The 16,840-nt window shown below is 43.7% G+C and overlaps 1 protein-coding gene across 1 annotated transcript in view; it reads left to right on the forward strand.

Annotated features, from left to right (window-relative positions):
- CNTN1 (contactin 1) overlaps positions 1 to 16,840 on the forward strand; it is a 222,781-nt gene that overhangs the window by 97,210 nt on the left and 108,731 nt on the right. The window contains exons 9-11 of the mRNA XM_033959145.1: positions 4,812 to 4,929; positions 6,122 to 6,272; positions 14,813 to 14,940. Of these exons, the coding sequence (XP_033815036.1) occupies positions 4,812 to 4,929; positions 6,122 to 6,272; positions 14,813 to 14,940 (397 nt within the window). The remainder of the gene's footprint in view (positions 1 to 4,811; positions 4,930 to 6,121; positions 6,273 to 14,812; positions 14,941 to 16,840) is intronic.

A 16,840-nucleotide genomic window follows, 5' to 3' on the forward strand; every position in this document is an offset into this window, starting at 1 on the left:
ATCTCAATTATATTATAAGTGAGAGTCCCTGTGCAGGATTATGGTATATATATCTATCTACACACACTACAATGGAAGTATTACTTCTTAATACCTAATTCTTTCAAAAACTTTCTCTCTATATATATATCTGCCATTCCATGCAGGTTGCATCCCTTTGTGCCATTTCTTGTGTTCTGTTCCCATTGTATTAGTTTTTTTATTATTCAATTTTCTATACTGTTCTCCCAGGGGAGCTCAGAGCTGTTTACATGAATTTATTCAGGTACTTGAGCATTTTTCCCTGTATGTCCTGGCAGGCTCACAAACTGTCTAATGTACCTGGGGCAATGGAGAGGGGGATTAAGTGACATTCCCTGGGTCACAGGGAGAAGTATGGGTTTGAACCCACAATCATAGGGTGCTGAGGCTGTAGTTTTAACCACTGCGCCACACTCTTCCCCAGAGATAGGGATCTTCTGTATTATTTCATACTTTATTAAATTGTCTCTGTTTTTGTCCAAACCACCTCCAGCTGGAGAGCATTTCTGGCATCCACCATCTTCTTGATGAAAAGTATTTCTCTGCAGACAAGCAGGGGGATGCAGTCACACTCTTAGGTGTCATCATCTATGCTACTTGTGTGCTGAAGTCTCTTCAGCTCAGAAAAATCTGATTTTAGATGGGGTTCCCACACTACCTCAGTGACATCTCTCTCTCTCTCTCTCTCTCTCTCTCTCTCTGTCTTTCTCTCTTTCTCTTTCTCTCTTTCTCTTTCTCTTTCTCTTTCTCTTTCTCTCTCTCTCTCTCTCTCTTTCTCTCTCTCTCTTTCTCTTTCTTTCTTTCTCTTTCTTTCTCTCTCTTTCTCTTTCTTTCTCTCTCTTTCTCTCTTTTTCTCTCTCTTTCTCTCTCAACTCAATCCATATGACCCAACAAGAATATCCTGGGCTAATTTAGCTGGTAACAGTCATTTTTAAAAAACACAGCCAGTAAGAATTTAAATGTCTGTTCTCATATCACAAAATATTGTGGGGCTTTTTTATTTCAATTCTTTTATGAACACTATTTGCAAATAATTTAAGTTTTGCTTTACTTTCATATATCATCTTTTGAATTATCAAGAAAGTTAAGACTTGCTAAGTGCAAAACCTCTACAGTAAGGACCAAATTATATAAATTGCTCCAAAAGACTGGTACCAAAAAAAAAAAAAGTAAAAACTTAGGCGCCTAAAATGTAGGTGAGGGTTTAAAAGGCCTACATTTCAAGTGCTTTTGGAGAATTGTGCTTAATGGTGCCTAAGTCATGCTCCACCCATAGAAACACCCACTTAAGCATTAGACACTGCTGAGCGCAATGCGATAAGTGCTTACCTTTTGTTGAATTGGATAAGTGCCTATCGCAGAATAAAAATTTTTACCCCAATTATGGAGGCTATTAAGGGTATTTTGACAATTAAGTTAGGCACTCTTTATAGAATCAGCCCTATAATGCTTAGCATTATTCTATAAATGGTGTAAATTCTCATGCTTAAATTAGGTGTGGCTCTCCCTTATCTTTTTTTACAGTGCACATAAATTGTGAGAATGCCCCTGATCCACTCATGATCCTCCCAAAGCCATGTCCCCTTTTTTGGACTACAAGGACCGGCGCAAGGTGTAGAAGTAGAAGGGACGCTGGGAAGCAGTGATCACAATATGATCCGCTTCAGCCTAGACACGGGGGTGAAACATCGATCCAGAACGATGGCCACAGCACTGAACTTCCGAAAAGGAAATTACAAAGGGATGAGACTCATGGTGGGGAAGAAGATTAAGAAGAGGATAAGCACTATAAAAATGCTGGAGCAAGCATGGACCCCTTTTAAGGACATGGTCACCGAGGTGCAAAATCTATATATACCTTGTATTAACAGGCGTGGCTCACTGTAGCGGTGAAAGAAGCGATCAGAGACAAGAAGGTTTCGTTTAAGGAATGGAAAAGGTCAAAAACGGATGAAAACTGGAAAAAGCACAAGCAACATCAAAGCAGGTGCTATAAGGCGGTGAGAGGGGCCAAAAGAGACTACGTGGAAAAAATAGCCAAGGAGGCGAAAAACTTCAAGCTGTTCTTTCGATATACTAAGGAGAAACAACCCGCGAAGGAAGCAGTGGGGCCGTAGGATGACCATGGAATAAAGGGAGTGCTAAAGGAGGACAAAGCCATCGCCGACAAACTGAACACATTTTTTGCATCTGTATTTACCGAAGAAGATATCCACAACATACCGGAAGCCGACAGGCTATACGCAGGAAATGAAGATGGGAAACTGACTGAGTTGCCAGTCAGTCTAGAAGAAGTATGCAGGCAGATTAATAGGCTTAAAAACAATAATCTCCTGGACCGGATGGCATCCATCCAAGGGTAATCAAGGGACTGAAAGGGGTTATAGCTGAACTGCTTCAACTAATAACCAATCTGTCGATCAAATTGGGAAGTATTCTGGAAGACTAGAAAGTGGCGAATGTTACGCCGGTCTTCAAGAAAGGTTCGAGGGGAGATCCGGGAATTACAGACTGGTGAGTATGACCTTGGTACCGGAAAAGATGGTAGAGGCGCTGATAAAGGAACTTGCTGCACTTCTTTGAGGGAGTTAACAGGCAGATAGACAAGGGTGACCTGGTCGACATTGTATATCTGGACTTTCAGAAGGTGTTCGACAAGGTCCCGCATGAATGACTGCTTCAAAAAATTGTGAGCCATGGAATCGAGGGTGGATTATAAACTGGGTGGATTATAAACTGGTTAGCGGATAGGAAACAGAGAGTGGGGGTAAATGGACATTACTCAGACTGGAAAAGCGTCACGAATGGAGTGCCGCAGGGTTCGGTGCTCTTCAACATATTTATAAATGATCTGGAAGTTGGAACGATGAGCAAGTTGATTAAATTTGCAGATGATATGAAGTTATTCAGAGTAGTGAAGACACAGAAGGATTGCGAAGACCTATAACGTGACATAAACATGTTTGAGAAATGGACTGCGACATGGCAAATGAGGTTTAACGTGGATAAGTGTAAGGTGATGCATGTCGGTAATAAGAATCTTATACACGAATACAGGACGTCCGGTGCAGTACTCGGAGAGACCCCCTAGGAAAGAGGCTTGGGAGTACTGGTCGACAAATCGATGAAGCCTTTGGTGCAATGTGCGGCGGCAGCAAAAAGGGCGAACAGAATGCTAGGAATGATTAAGAAGGGGATCACGAACAGATCGGAAAAGGTTATCATGCCGCTGTACCGGGCCATGGTACGCCCCCCACCTGGAATATTGCGTCCAGCACTGGTCGCCGTACTTAAAGAAGGACACGGTACTACTCAAAAGGGTCCAGAGAAGAGTGACTAAAATGGTTAAGGGGTTGGAGGAGTTGCCCTACAGTGAGAGATTAGAGAAACTGGGCCTCTTCTCCCTTTTAAAGAGGAGACTGAGAGGGGACATGATTGAAACGTTCAAGATAATGAAGGGAATAGACTTGGTAGATAAAGACAGGTTGTTCACCCTCTCCAAGGTAGGGAGAATGAGAGGGCACTCTCTAAAGTTGAAAGGGGATAGATTCCGTACAAACTTAAGGAAGTTCTTCTTCACCTAGAGAGTGGTGAAAAACTGGAAAGCCCTTCCGGAGGCTGTTATAGGGGAAAACACCCTCCAGGGATTCAAGACAAAGTTAGACAAGTTCCTGCTGAACCAGAACGTATGCAGGTAAGGCTAGACAGTCAGGGCACTGGTCTTTGACCTAGGGGTCGCCGTGGGAGCAGACTGCTGGGCACGATGGACCACTGTTCTGACCCAGCAGCAGCAATTCTTATGTTCTTATGGTCTTATGTACATGTAAATAGGCATGTGTATATTTAAATCAATCCTAATTAGCACTGATAATTGTTTGTTATTGTTCATTATGCAGTTAAATTGTGCATGAAAATTGGTTGTGTGCACAAATTTTCATGTTCAATTTTTAGCACCATTTATAGAATTTGAGAGTAAATGTAAAGGACATTCAAGGTACTTAGAGAAAGGCAGTCAATGGAGCTATTTAACTAGTTAAATGGACACTTTTTATCCAGATAAGAGCTGAAAGGGTCTGGGAAGTATGCATTTTAAGCTAACACAAACACATAACTTTCCTTAAGTATCTAACCCACAGAAAACACTTCACCATGAAGAGAAAACTGAATAACAGTTAATCCAGGCAGCTTGAGGAAGTACGAGGGCAGGCTGAAAAGTTCTCAGCCCAATCAAGAAGAGAATGATGTGAAGCCATGAAATTTACAAGTTATTCCACACTTTTCTTGATACTCTTTCATTTCATTTCATATCATATCAATGAAACGAAAAGTGTCAAGAAAAGTGTGGAATAACTCTATGCTCCATGGCTCCATATCATTCTCTTCTTGGTTGGGCTGAGAACTTTTCGGTGGCTCCTCATAGAAGGAAGTATTAGGAGAGGGGGATGATTTTCCCCAACAAGTTACTCATGCTCAAAATTTCCTTAAAAATACAATAATTCTGTGCTTCCACTGGTACAACATTTACATTATAAAACAGAGCTGTACAGAGAAATAAAGACTTTTGATTATTCATGCTGATAAACATTGAAATCAGTCTAACACATTGGAAGAGTCAAGTGAACTCCACTGACTACTCACAGTCAGAAATCGGCAAAAATCCCAGAAGAATGAAGTCAGTAGGAAAAATGTTTCTCATCATTTGTTACATACATGTCAAAGTAAAAATAAAATAATGCATTTGAGAGAGTTGGTTCATAAATGAACTGTTCAAGGCACTCCTTTCTTTTCAGTACCGTCAAGGTGAAATGAAAATCTATGGTTTGAAACTAGAGGATGCTGGGATGTATCAGTGCATAGCAGAAAACACTCATGGAACCATCTTTGCCAATGCAGAGCTTAGAATTCTAGGTCAGTAGCATGTCCTGGTTTTATTTGCTTGCTGTTTTATTAAACACGCCAGACACATTTTTAAGCAATGAGCCGGAGTGTCAGTTAAGTGCATGTTCACGAGCTACAGTGTGATGGGCTTTGAAACTTAGATGTATTATGTATGATCTTATTCATCTTGTGCTTCAGCATTTCAGCACAGTGCATAGAGCAGAGTCAGAATGTTACATTATTCTTGAAGTTTAAAGATTTTTAAGCTAGTGAGACATTTACCTAGGAAACTGGGTAAGGATAGTATAAGGCAATCGCATTAATTGAATTATGAATTAGACAGGCAGGAGTTTTTAGCCAGTTTGATGACTCGATATTCTAATAGTTTGAGGCAGTTTCGCATAATTTATATTGCATTTAGGTCAGGTTCCATGCTAATGAGGGATACAGTAATTATCTGCCTTCTGTTCATTAAAAAGACATGTCACTCTTAGTTTTTCAAACCCCATTTAAAAGTTTTCTTGACTTTCTCAGTACAAAATATTTAAATTTGAAGTTCAAGAGATTGGCAGCCCTGCTTACAGTGGCGTAGTAAGAGGGGGTGGGGGGAAGTCTGCTCTGGGCACCCCCATCATGAGGGCACCAGCAACCATCCTCCTCTCTGCCCCCCCCCCCATCGCTTCCCTTCCTCCATACCTCCTTAACATTCATGGTGCAAGCTGCGACCCCCCAACCTACTGCTCACGCCAGCGTCGGCTCTTCTGATGTCACTTCCTGGACCCATGCTGGGAAGGGAAGGTGTGTGCGTGCGCAGCAGGAGGGGGCGGGAAAAGTGGTGGTGGGGGGCAGAGAAGAGAGTGAGGGAAGGGCATCACCGCCACGGGCGCCTCTCATCCTCGCTACACCAATGCCTGTGTATGCCCCCTCCTATGCTCTATTTGTATACCCCTTTGCAGTTACATGCTATACATGTATGTCCACCCTAATTGAATAATATAGAGAGCATCAAGCCGGTAGGTTATGCTACACAAGCAACAGTGATATGTCAACAGTGTTTTTCGGAACAGATTGTAATTGAACATTATTGCAGGGGTGTAATTATTGCATTTTATATTTCTAATGGTGACGATCTGTGTCATGCCTCACTGCTGTTTAGATATACAGCAGCATTACATGTAGCACTGGAATTAATTGTGTGGCTCCTATACTATTTTTTCTTTAGCCTTGGCTCCTAATTTTGAACAGAACCCTATGAAGAGAAAGGTCCTAGCGGCAAATGGAGGGCGCATGATAATTGAATGCAAGCCCAAAGCCGCTCCAAAACCAAAGATCTCCTGGAGTAAAGGAACAGAATTGCTTACAAATGGAAGCAGGTCAGTGCTGGGTCTCAGAAACTAAAGTGTACATGAAATGCAATTAAACTGTACTGTGCAAGTGATCATTAATGTAATAGGAGTAAATTCAATGCACATTAGGGACCAAAAATGAGGGCGCTAAGCTAGTATTCTAGAACAGCAGAGCTGCGCACCAAATCTGTTATGGCATTAATGATGGTACTTAACTGTGGCAGCTGGGCACATCAGTACAACTGTTATATAAAATGCACCCATGAATAATCAAAATACCCTTGACATGCCAATGCCCCTTTCACATGAATGCCCCTTATGCAATTGCATGGGAGAGAAGTTAGGTGCATTGTTTATAGGATAGGGGTGCAAGTCTGTTATGCGTACAATGGTAAATTTATGCCAATTAGGCCCTCATTCTATTAAAGGGCTTACTGGTAGGTGCCTAGATCAGAGTGCCTACCAAGTTAGGTGCCTAACTTAATTTATTTTTTTTAATTGGTTAATTGGCACTGATAATGAAAAGTGCCATTAAAAACTGATTAAACAACAAATTTAAAAATTAATTAGCCAGTAGGTGCCTAACACCTTGAAGTAGGTGTCTACACTGAGGATTCCTACTGGCACCTTTCCACACCTACAAGGAAGGTAAGAACTTGAGAATTGCCATACTGGGACAGACCGAAGGTCCATCAAGCCCGGTATCCAGTTTCCAACCCAGGTCCAACCCAGTGGCCAACCCAGGTCCCAAGTACCAGACAGAAACCCAAGAGTTGCAACATTCCGGAACTGAGATTGTGATGTGATAATGCCGTATTCCACCAATGCCTAAGAACCAACCTCATCAGTGATGTCACAATGGCTTGATTGTCCTATACTTGGCTCACATAAGAACATAAGAGCTGTCATAGTGGGACACACCGAAGGTCCATAAAAACCCAGGATACAGTTTCAAACAGTGGCCAAAAACAAAAAAAGGACTGCAGAGTTGAATGTACAAGGTACAGGAATCTTATTAAAAGTCTATGCAAAATTGTAATCCATAAAAATGGCTCTCATATACTTGGAGTACGGACCCAATACGGTCTGTGTTTTGGAGAAATACTCCTTCCTCAGGGGTCCAGGATATCCAATGTATCACATTTAGAGAGTCATGCGGAGAAAAACGTTGTAATGTACAATAATTAAAGCAAGAAGTTCTTCCGAGCTGTCACACAGTATGAGTGCTGCAACCGAAAGTGTTGGGCCATTTTTATGGATTACACTTTTGCATAGACTTTTAATAAAGATTCCTGTACCTTGTACATTCCACTCTGCAGTCTTTTCTTTGTTTTTGGTGTACGCCCTTTACTGCAGACCTGTTGGATTTTTCTTTGTTTTGCCCAAGTACCTAGCTAAATCCCAGGTAATACAAAAAGATTTTATGCTGCTTATCTTAGAATAAGCTGTGGATTTCTCCAAGCCATCTCAATAATGGCCTATGAACTTCTCTTTTAGGAATTTATCCAAGCCTTTTTTTTTTTTTTTTTTAAACCCGCTAAGCAACTTGTTTCACCAGAGTTTGGGCATAGATTGAATTAGCTGCTAGTATGTTAGGCCAAAAACACCCTGGCTTAAAATATCTGCCTAAGTTAATTTAGGCACCGCTAGGCACGATTCTACAAACAGCACCAAACTTTGATTGACATGCTAGGTGCCTACTGAGTTAGGTGCTGTTTATAGAATCTGGCCCTTAGCGGCCAATTATTGGCATTTATCATTAATTGAGTATAATTGGTAGAATAGGGCACAGCTAGCTCTATTCTATGCCTGTACATCCAAATGTGCACCTAACTTTGGGTGCCATTTATAGGATTTGGGGGATACCGCATATCTGCAAAAGCTGATCAGGCAGTAAATTGGACCATCCAAAAATTTGGCTGCTTCAGAATTTCAGAGTGAACTAGTTTTTGTTTTTTTCTGAATCCAGTATTGAATTTAGATTTTATTATTGATAGCATGAAATTAGGCATCGGTTTATTGTAATGGAGTTTTTTCACAGAAGTATTATTTTTGCACCCTTCATTTGCTGGTTTTAATAACGGTGCTTCGTGAGTAATGAATAATAAGAGTTACTGTTCTTTGAGCGGTTGATTTCATGTTTCCTATCTCTCTTATGAATATAAATGAATGTGTGAAGCCTGCCTTAATCCTTTGAATTATCAGTTATTTTCATCCAGTTCTTTGTCCACGTTCTGACATTGTCACCTTGCTTTTCCATCTGTAGCGCTGAGAAGGCTTATCAATATGCGTGCTCACAAGGTTTCTCTTAGATAATGCTGCACACGCATAACACAGTTTCAGCATTTCTTATTTCGGTATAGATTTCTTCCTTCCTCTCAGTAGCAGGCTAATTCCTCACAGAAAATGTATTTTTGCCTTTCATGTTCTTAGCCTCTGAGCTAGACAATTGTTTTTAAAGATACCAGTAATCTAGAATTAGTCAAAGGATTCTTGTATTTAATCAAGAGACTATGGGGCTCATTTTCTAAAAAGAAAAATGTCTAAAACGTGGCATAAAGAGGTAGATGGATGTTTTTCTTGCCAAACCTTTCCAATTTGCTATTTTTGAAATCTAGTTTCTAGACGAATTTCTGTGGTACTTCTCCACAGTGTGTCTAAGGGCTCCTTTTACGAAGCTGGCTTTATCACACGCAACTTTTTAGCGCGGACTAACCCCTGCGATAGCCGAAAAACTACCGCTTGCTCAAGAGGAGGCAGTAGCAGCTAGCGCAGCCGGCAAATTATCACGCGTTAAACCACTAACGCAGCTTCGTAAAAGGAGCCCTAAATCTCAAGAGGACATGTTAGTGCCATGGTGTGAGCGGGATTAGGGTCGGTTTATGACTTGGATGTTTATCTATCTCCAAAAATTTTTTCAAACACGGAAGGAAGACTGCATATATAAAATTGAATCTATCAAAGAGTTCTAAATAAATTTAAAACAGAGCCCAATACCAGTGGCGTACCTAGCATGTGTGACACCCAAGGCCCATCATTTATTGGCACCCCCCCCCCCCATCTGTACGAAAAACATGATTTTTAGTAACAATCCACACATCACACAAGAGTGTATCTAGGAAAAGGCAGCATCTTACATACTGCAGTGAGCAGTAGAACATCAATACACCCATTGTAAGACTAAACAAGCCAGACTAGTACAGATCAATCCTGCAGTCAATCCTAACAGAAAACCATGTCTTTCGAACACACAGAACACAGAAAACACCTTCACCTAGTATGGAATGTCATCACAAACTTACCCCTCCCCCTTTTACAAAAGTGTAGTGTGGATTTTAGCCACTGTGGTTATAGCTGTGACGTTCATAGAATTCTGAGCATCAGAGCTGCTACCACCACGGCTGGCGCTAAAAAACGCTCCACAGTAAAAGGGGGGATAAAATAGAAATACATAGACAAAGGTTAAATTGAACCAGCAAGAAGCTGGACTCTGCATACAATGCAACACCACAGAAACAGTGACACATGTCTCCTAAAGCAATAAATAAATAGAAAATTTTTATTCTACCTTTGTCTTCTCTGGTTTCTGCTTTCTTCATCTTTTGTTACTCTCTTCCTTCCATCCACTGTCTGCCATCTCTCTGCCCCTATATGGCATCTTCTCTCCTTCTATGCCCCTTCCAGAAACTGTATGCCTCCCCCTTCCATCTCTCCTTTCACCCCCATTGGTTTGGTATCTGTCTCCTCTCCTTCCCCCCTGCTCTAGCATCTCTCGCTCCGCTCCCTTCCTCCTGTTCTTCCCTGGTCTTCCTTCTCAATTTATTTTCTGCCTCTGTCTTAATTCTTTTTTACTATTCAGTCCTCAATTTTCCTCTTTCACTGTTTCTACCTGTAGCTTGACACCTCTTTCCCTCACCCCTTCCAGTAACTAACTCTACCCTCTTCCCTCAATCCTGCATTTGCCCTTTTTTTCTTTCTCCTCCCCACTTCCTTCCAGCATCTGCTCCACTTTTCCCTCATACTTCCATTCAGCAGCTGTCCTTCCTCTCCCACACACTTCCATTCAGTGTCTGTTTCCCTCTCTCTACTCCTTCCATCTACTGTTCACCCTCTATCTCGCCCCTTCCATTCACTGCCATCTTTGCTCTTTCTATCCAGTGTGTACCCTCTCTCTCTCTCTCTTCCATATGGCATCTTCCCTCTTTCTATGCTCTTTCCATAAACTATCTATCCCGTGCCCTTTCTCTCCTTTGTACATGATTGATTTCAACTCTGTCACCTCTCCGTTTTTCTCTCTCTGTCACCACTCCCTCACCTATACTCTGGCATCTCTCTCTTCTCCTTTCTTTCCTTCCCATCTCACAGTCTGGCATCATCCCTTCCCTGATTCCCAGCATCTCTTTCCTTTCCTTCTATTCCATCTCTCCTTCCCCCTTCATGCTCTGACATCTCCTTCTTCCTTTCCCCCTTCCTTTTCCCTTGATATGGCATACCTTCCTCCTTCCCTCCATGCACTGGCGTCTCTTCTTCCCTCTAAGCCCTGGCATCTCCTTTCATTCCCTCCAGTTGGGTAAAACAACACTCTCCCCCTCTGCTCCTTTTCCTCCTTCTGTCACCCAAGGCCTGGTGTCCTGAACTTCATCGGGCAGCAGCAGCATTCACAATTCACTGCTGTTGCCGACTTCAGACCTTCCTCTCTGTCGGGTCCTGTCTTCATGAAAACAGGAAGTAGGCAGGACCCGGCAGAGAGGAAGGCCTGAAGCTGGTAACAGCAGCAAATTGTAAAAGCTGCTGCTGCCCGAAGAAGATAATGGCGCCAGGCCTTGGAGCACCGAGGCAGACCGCTTCTCCCCTCTCCCAGCCAAACCCCCGCTGACCCTCCTATCTTTCCCCCCCAAGTGAACCTTTCCGACCCTCCCAGCGAGAGCAGCAAATCTCCCTCCAGTAGCGTCGGCTGCTTCGTGGCTTTCTCCTGCCGGTGAAGCGTCACTGATGATGTCATTCCCTGCGATCGTGATCTCTGGGTCTGTGCCGAATTCCATTTTCGAACACAGAAGCAGAGAGCACGCCAGAGAAACCGCTGCCGCCGCTGATTCAAAACGAGAGGGGGGTGGCACAGGCACCCCTGCCAGCATCTACTTCTCCCCCTCCTCCATCTCGCTTTATATGAAGATACACTTTATAAAAATTTCCTCATTAAGGATAGTTTTACGACAGGATACTTAGGCTTCAAAGACACTGTTGCAGCCATCCCCAGGCAAGTAGATCTCTACAGGACAGGGGGAGCAGGGAAGGGGTGCTGCTGGACGTACCTGAATAAATTAATGTAAACCGTTCTGAGCTCCCTTAGGAGAACGGTATAGAAGATTGAATAAATAAATAAATCTAATCTAATCTAATTGCCATCTTATATACCGGATCATTCCAGCAAGGACTCGAACTGGTTAACAAAGATTTAGAAGAATATAATAGAAAACAATAATGAAGGTAATAGAAAATTTTTCAATAAATTAGATCAGTCCTCAGTTAAGAATCTTTGAAAGAGATAAGTTTTTAGATTTTTCCTATAAAGTGATAGAGATAATGACATTCTGATAATCAAGGGAAGATCGTTCCAAACTTTTACCAAGGAATAGGATAAGGAATGTGAGAATTTAACTAGGGTTTTAATCCCTTTAACAGAAAGGAAGAGCAATTTAAATGTATGTGTATTCCTGGTAGTGTGAAACCGAAGAAAGTTAAATGATAGAGGTAATAAAGGTGAAAAAATTCCATGTAAAATTTTAAAAATTACATTGGTACACTTAAATTGAATTCACCAGTAAACAGGAAGCCAATGAAATAACCTCAGCAATGGAGAGGCATGATCATATTTATGTCTTCCAAAAATTAATTTGGCCGCAGTGTTCTGAATGAGTTGTAGCCTCTTCAGATTAAATTTTGTTAATCCGATATACAGGGAATTTGCATAATCCAGATGTGCCAAAATAATCGCTTGAACCAAAAACACAAAATGGGGGCGTGGCTTGGAAGTCTAACATGGTGGAGGCTTAATCGGTGAGCTCCGTTCCTCTGCAAGCCTTTGTTATACTTTGGTTAATTCATTTGCTCATTTTTAAATAATTTTGCTTACCAAATATGTCCACATCTCGTCAAGCCAAAAATGAATCGGCATTTCAGAGAGGAAATGCAAAAAGGGCCAAAGCAGACCCGCCTTCTCCTTCCAGAGTGCCGTTGCCGCCGGAGGAAGCTACTGACAGTGCAGGCATTATAGCGGAGCTGAAAGCTATAATGCTGGAGGTTAAGGAGGAAGTAGTCAATCTTGCAAAAAAAAGTGGAAATCGCTAATGCTAGGGCATTACAAATTGAAACCAGATTAGAAAATGCAGAGGAAACTTTGAATCAATATAAGACTTAATTTGAGGTTTAGCTTCCCCCACCAGAGCGCCATCTTTATTGGGGATTCAGCTCAGCTTCCCGGTTTCTCACGTTTCCCCTTTCTACGTTGAGAAGTTCAGTGCCGCTGCTCTTGAAGAAGGAGGTATTGTTGCCTTCGAAACGGAGCTCTGTTGAGCATTTATCTTCATAGCATGAATGATGGAGTGTTTATCAACCTTTTCTATTGTCAGAAAAGTAACATGCTTTTCAGTTTTAACCTTGCTCAAAGTTGATTTCAATTAACAATTGAAGGGGAGAGCCCTGGGGGAAGTTGAACCTCAATTTAAGTCACAAGTAGCCATTTTTATTGCACCATGAGTATATTGGAGAGATTTCAGCATATTTAATTTTGTGTAATTTTGCACTTTATGAAAACACGTTTATGCACAAAGGTCCGGGGATGTAACATGCTTAAGTAACTCTTGTGGGTTTGTACAGCCTTCAACTCAACAACGTAGGGCTCACCCTGATATTGAGTTGTGTTTACTGAGGACCTTGCACACCCCAAATTTTATTTAATTGTATTATAGTTTAAAGTTTATTCTTGTTTTGGGTTTGGTGCAGATCTCCCTATATACTTAGCGGTTCATGAAGAATTTTGTATTGAAGTGTACTGAGTTATTCTTCTTTAGTTTGGGGTTTTTGATTTTTTTTCAACCATTCTCCTAATATACAGATAAATTACCGTATTTTCACTCATATACCGCGCACCCGTGTAAAACACGCACACGGGTATAGCGCGCGGGAAACTGTAATTTATGTAGAGTAATTTTTATATACCGCGCACACCAGTATACCGCGCATGCCGCCCCGATTCTCCCGTCACCGCCCGACTCTCCTTTCGCCCGCCCCGACTCTCCTCTGGCCGCCCCGACTCTCCTTTCGCCCGCCCCGACTCTTCTCTGGCCGCCCCGACTCTCCTTTCGCCCGCCCCGACTCTCCTCTCCCCCTTGAAGTCCTGTCCCCCCTTGAAGTCCTGTCCCCACCCTGAAAGCCTGATGCCCCCTCCGACGTCCGATTCACTGTAATTTCCTAGGGTGCACAACAAATTGATTTTAGCCATATCAACATACCGTATTTTCACGCATATAACGTGCGTGTTATACACGATTTTACAAACCATGCATAACCATGCGCATTATACGCGTGAGCGCGTTTTACAACTTTTTTTTTACATAGTTCCCCCCCGACGCCCGATTCATCAACCGGAAGGACTGCTCGCACCCCCACCCCGAAGGACCGCTCGCACCCCCCCCCCGAAGGACCGCTCGCACCCCCACCCGAAGGACCGCTTGCACCCCCACAGCCTCTCCCCCTCCCCCTCCCGCATGGAGAAGCTGTCTACCTTATTTCCGGATGCCAGTGAGCCAAGCTGCTTCCTCTGCCGGCGGTCCTGCCCATTCTCTGAGCCCTGCGCTATGCTACTTCCTCTTCCAGCGGTCCCGCCCTTTCTCTGAGGTCAGAGAAAGGGCGGGACCGCCGGAAGAGGAAGCAGCGCAGCGCAGGGCTCAGCGAAGGGGCAGTACCGCCAGCAGAGGAAGCAGCTGGGCTCACTGGCATCCGGAAACAAGGTAGCTTCTCCATGCGGGAGGGGGAGGAGGCTGTGGGGGTGCGAGCGGTCCTTCGGGTGGGGGTGCGAGCGGTCTTTCGGGGTGGGGGTGCGAGCGGTCCTTCGGGGTGGGGGTGCGAGCAGTCCTTCCGGTTGATGAATCGGGCGTCGGGGGGGGAACTATGTAAAAAAAAAGTTGTAAAATGCGCTCACGCGTATAATGCGCATGGTTATGCACGGTTTGTAAAATCGTGTATATCACGCGCGTTATATGCGTGAAAATACGGTATGTTGATATGGCTAAAATCAATTTGTTGTGCACCCTAGGAAATTACAATGCAGCGAGCTCAATACTTAAGTACTGGAAATTCAAATGAAAGCACTCATGCAGTGGCTCAATACTGACCACTTAAGTACTTTTATTTATCAACCTCAAAATTTATAATTGGTACAAAATGGATTTGTTATTTTTATATATACTTCTGAATTTTGAGCATCATTTATAGAATTTCCCCTACTGTGTAACATTTGACTTACTTTTGTCCAAGTATTGAAATTTTTTATTTCTCTGTTTTTTTAGGGTATCTATTTGGGATGATGGTACACTAGAAATTTTTAATATAACGAAGATGGATGAAGGCAGCTACACCTGTTTTGCAGAAAATGACCGAGGCAAAGCTAACAGTACCAGTGTGCTTTCTGTAACAGGTAAGACCTAAGCTGTTTTAATATGTTAAATTCAAATTATAGATTGTAAGTGTAATTTATAGCAGGGGTCTTTTTACTAAGGCGCGCTAGTATTTTTAGCATGCGCTAAATATTAGTGCACACTAAATGCTAATGCGCCAATTATAGTCTATGGACGCGTTAGCGTTTAGCGTGTGCTAAAACAACTAGTGCACCTTAGTAAAAGGACCTCATAGTTATAATTACATAATTGACTTTTAAACTAACTTTTTAACTAAATATTTTAGTGGTTAACATGCAACTCAAAACAGCAACAAATACTAAGGGCTCCTTATACGAAGCCATATTAACGGCTTTAGCGCAGGTGACTTTTAATCACACGCTAACCCCCGCGCTAGCTGAAAAACTACCGCCTGCTCAAGAGGAGACGGTAGCGGCTAGCACGGCCGGCGGTTTAGCGTACGCTATTACATGTGTTAAACTGCTAACGTGCTTTCATAAAAGGAGCCCTAAGGGTCAGATTCTACAAATGGCGCCGGTATTGGTGGCCTCCTAAACAATGGCTGACGACCACATATCAATCACGCAACGGCACTGTTTGTAGAATCGTGCCTACCTCAAACAAAGGCTCCAGAAGTGTAGGCCAGGGTTTTCGAAGCCTACATTTTTGGCGCCTTTGTTTGATGTGAATCTTGTCTATGGAGACGCCTAAGGATGACTAAGGTCGTTTTTTTTGCATTAGTCATGTCTACTTTGAACTTAAGCGTTCCAAGGTGTCCTCATAAGCATGATCTAGGTGCCTGTTTTGTAGTCACCTCTAGGTGCCTACATTTGTGTTTATAAACAAATTTTAAATCATTTTAAATAGCTTTGCCATTTAAGTTAGGCACCAGTAGGGCACCTAACTTAAGGTGCCGTTTATAGAGTATTAGGCCCTGATTCTCTAAAAGTGCGTCCCGATTTTAGGCAGCTGTAGGCGTCCTACAGCTGTCTAATCAGCCAATCGGGATGCACGTTTTTTTAAAAAAAATGCTCCCCAGGCAGGCCGCCTATATTGAAGGCGAGGCCCGCAAGACACCTAGGCCCTGATTCTGTATAGGACGCCCGGGAGAGGCGTCCTATTCAGAATCGGCCTAAACTAAACCCCCATTCTGTAACCGGCGTCCATGTTACAGACGCGGGTTAGAGAATCGGGTTAGATTAGACACGGCCCGCTACACTTATCGCGGCAAGGGATCTCTCTGCCGCTATAAGTATAGCGGGCCGTGGCCCCCTGACCGATCACTGGCAGGAGGGTGCCCAAACCCTCCTGCCCGAAGACGCCCCCCCCTCCCCGACACTACTGACCGCCCCCCCCCCCGACAATATCGGTCGCTGGCAGGAGGGTGCCCAATCCCTCCTGCCCGAAGACGCACCCCCCTCCCCGACACTACCGATCACACCCCCCCGACAATATCGGTCGCTGGCAGGAGGGTGCCCAATCCCTCCTGCCCGAAGACGCACCCCCCTCCCCGACACTACCGATCGCACCCCCCCCCGACAATATCGGTCGCTGGCAGGAGGGTGCCCAATCCCTCCTGCCCGAAGACGCACCCCCCCCCGGCGCTAACAACCCCCACTCCACCAAACCTGTTCTTACAGATGGGTCTTGCACGTCGAGCAAGCAGGCACGCCTCGTCGAAATGAGGCGGGCCCGCCCCTTCCCGGCCCATCCCGCCGAAGCCTAAGGCCTGATTGGCCCAGGCTCTAGAAGCCTGGACCAATCAGGCCTTAGGAATAGCGGGTCCGCCCATCCTTACTAAGTCTAAGGTCTGATTGGCCAATCAGGCCTTAGATTAAGTGGGGATGGGCGGACCCGCTATGCCTAAGGCCTGATTGGTCCAGGCTTCTAGAGCCTGGGCCAATCAGGCCTTAGGCTTCA

This window comes from Geotrypetes seraphini, chromosome 9 (assembly GCF_902459505.1).
Source record: "Geotrypetes seraphini chromosome 9, aGeoSer1.1, whole genome shotgun sequence".
NCBI lineage: Eukaryota > Metazoa > Chordata > Amphibia > Gymnophiona > Dermophiidae > Geotrypetes > Geotrypetes seraphini.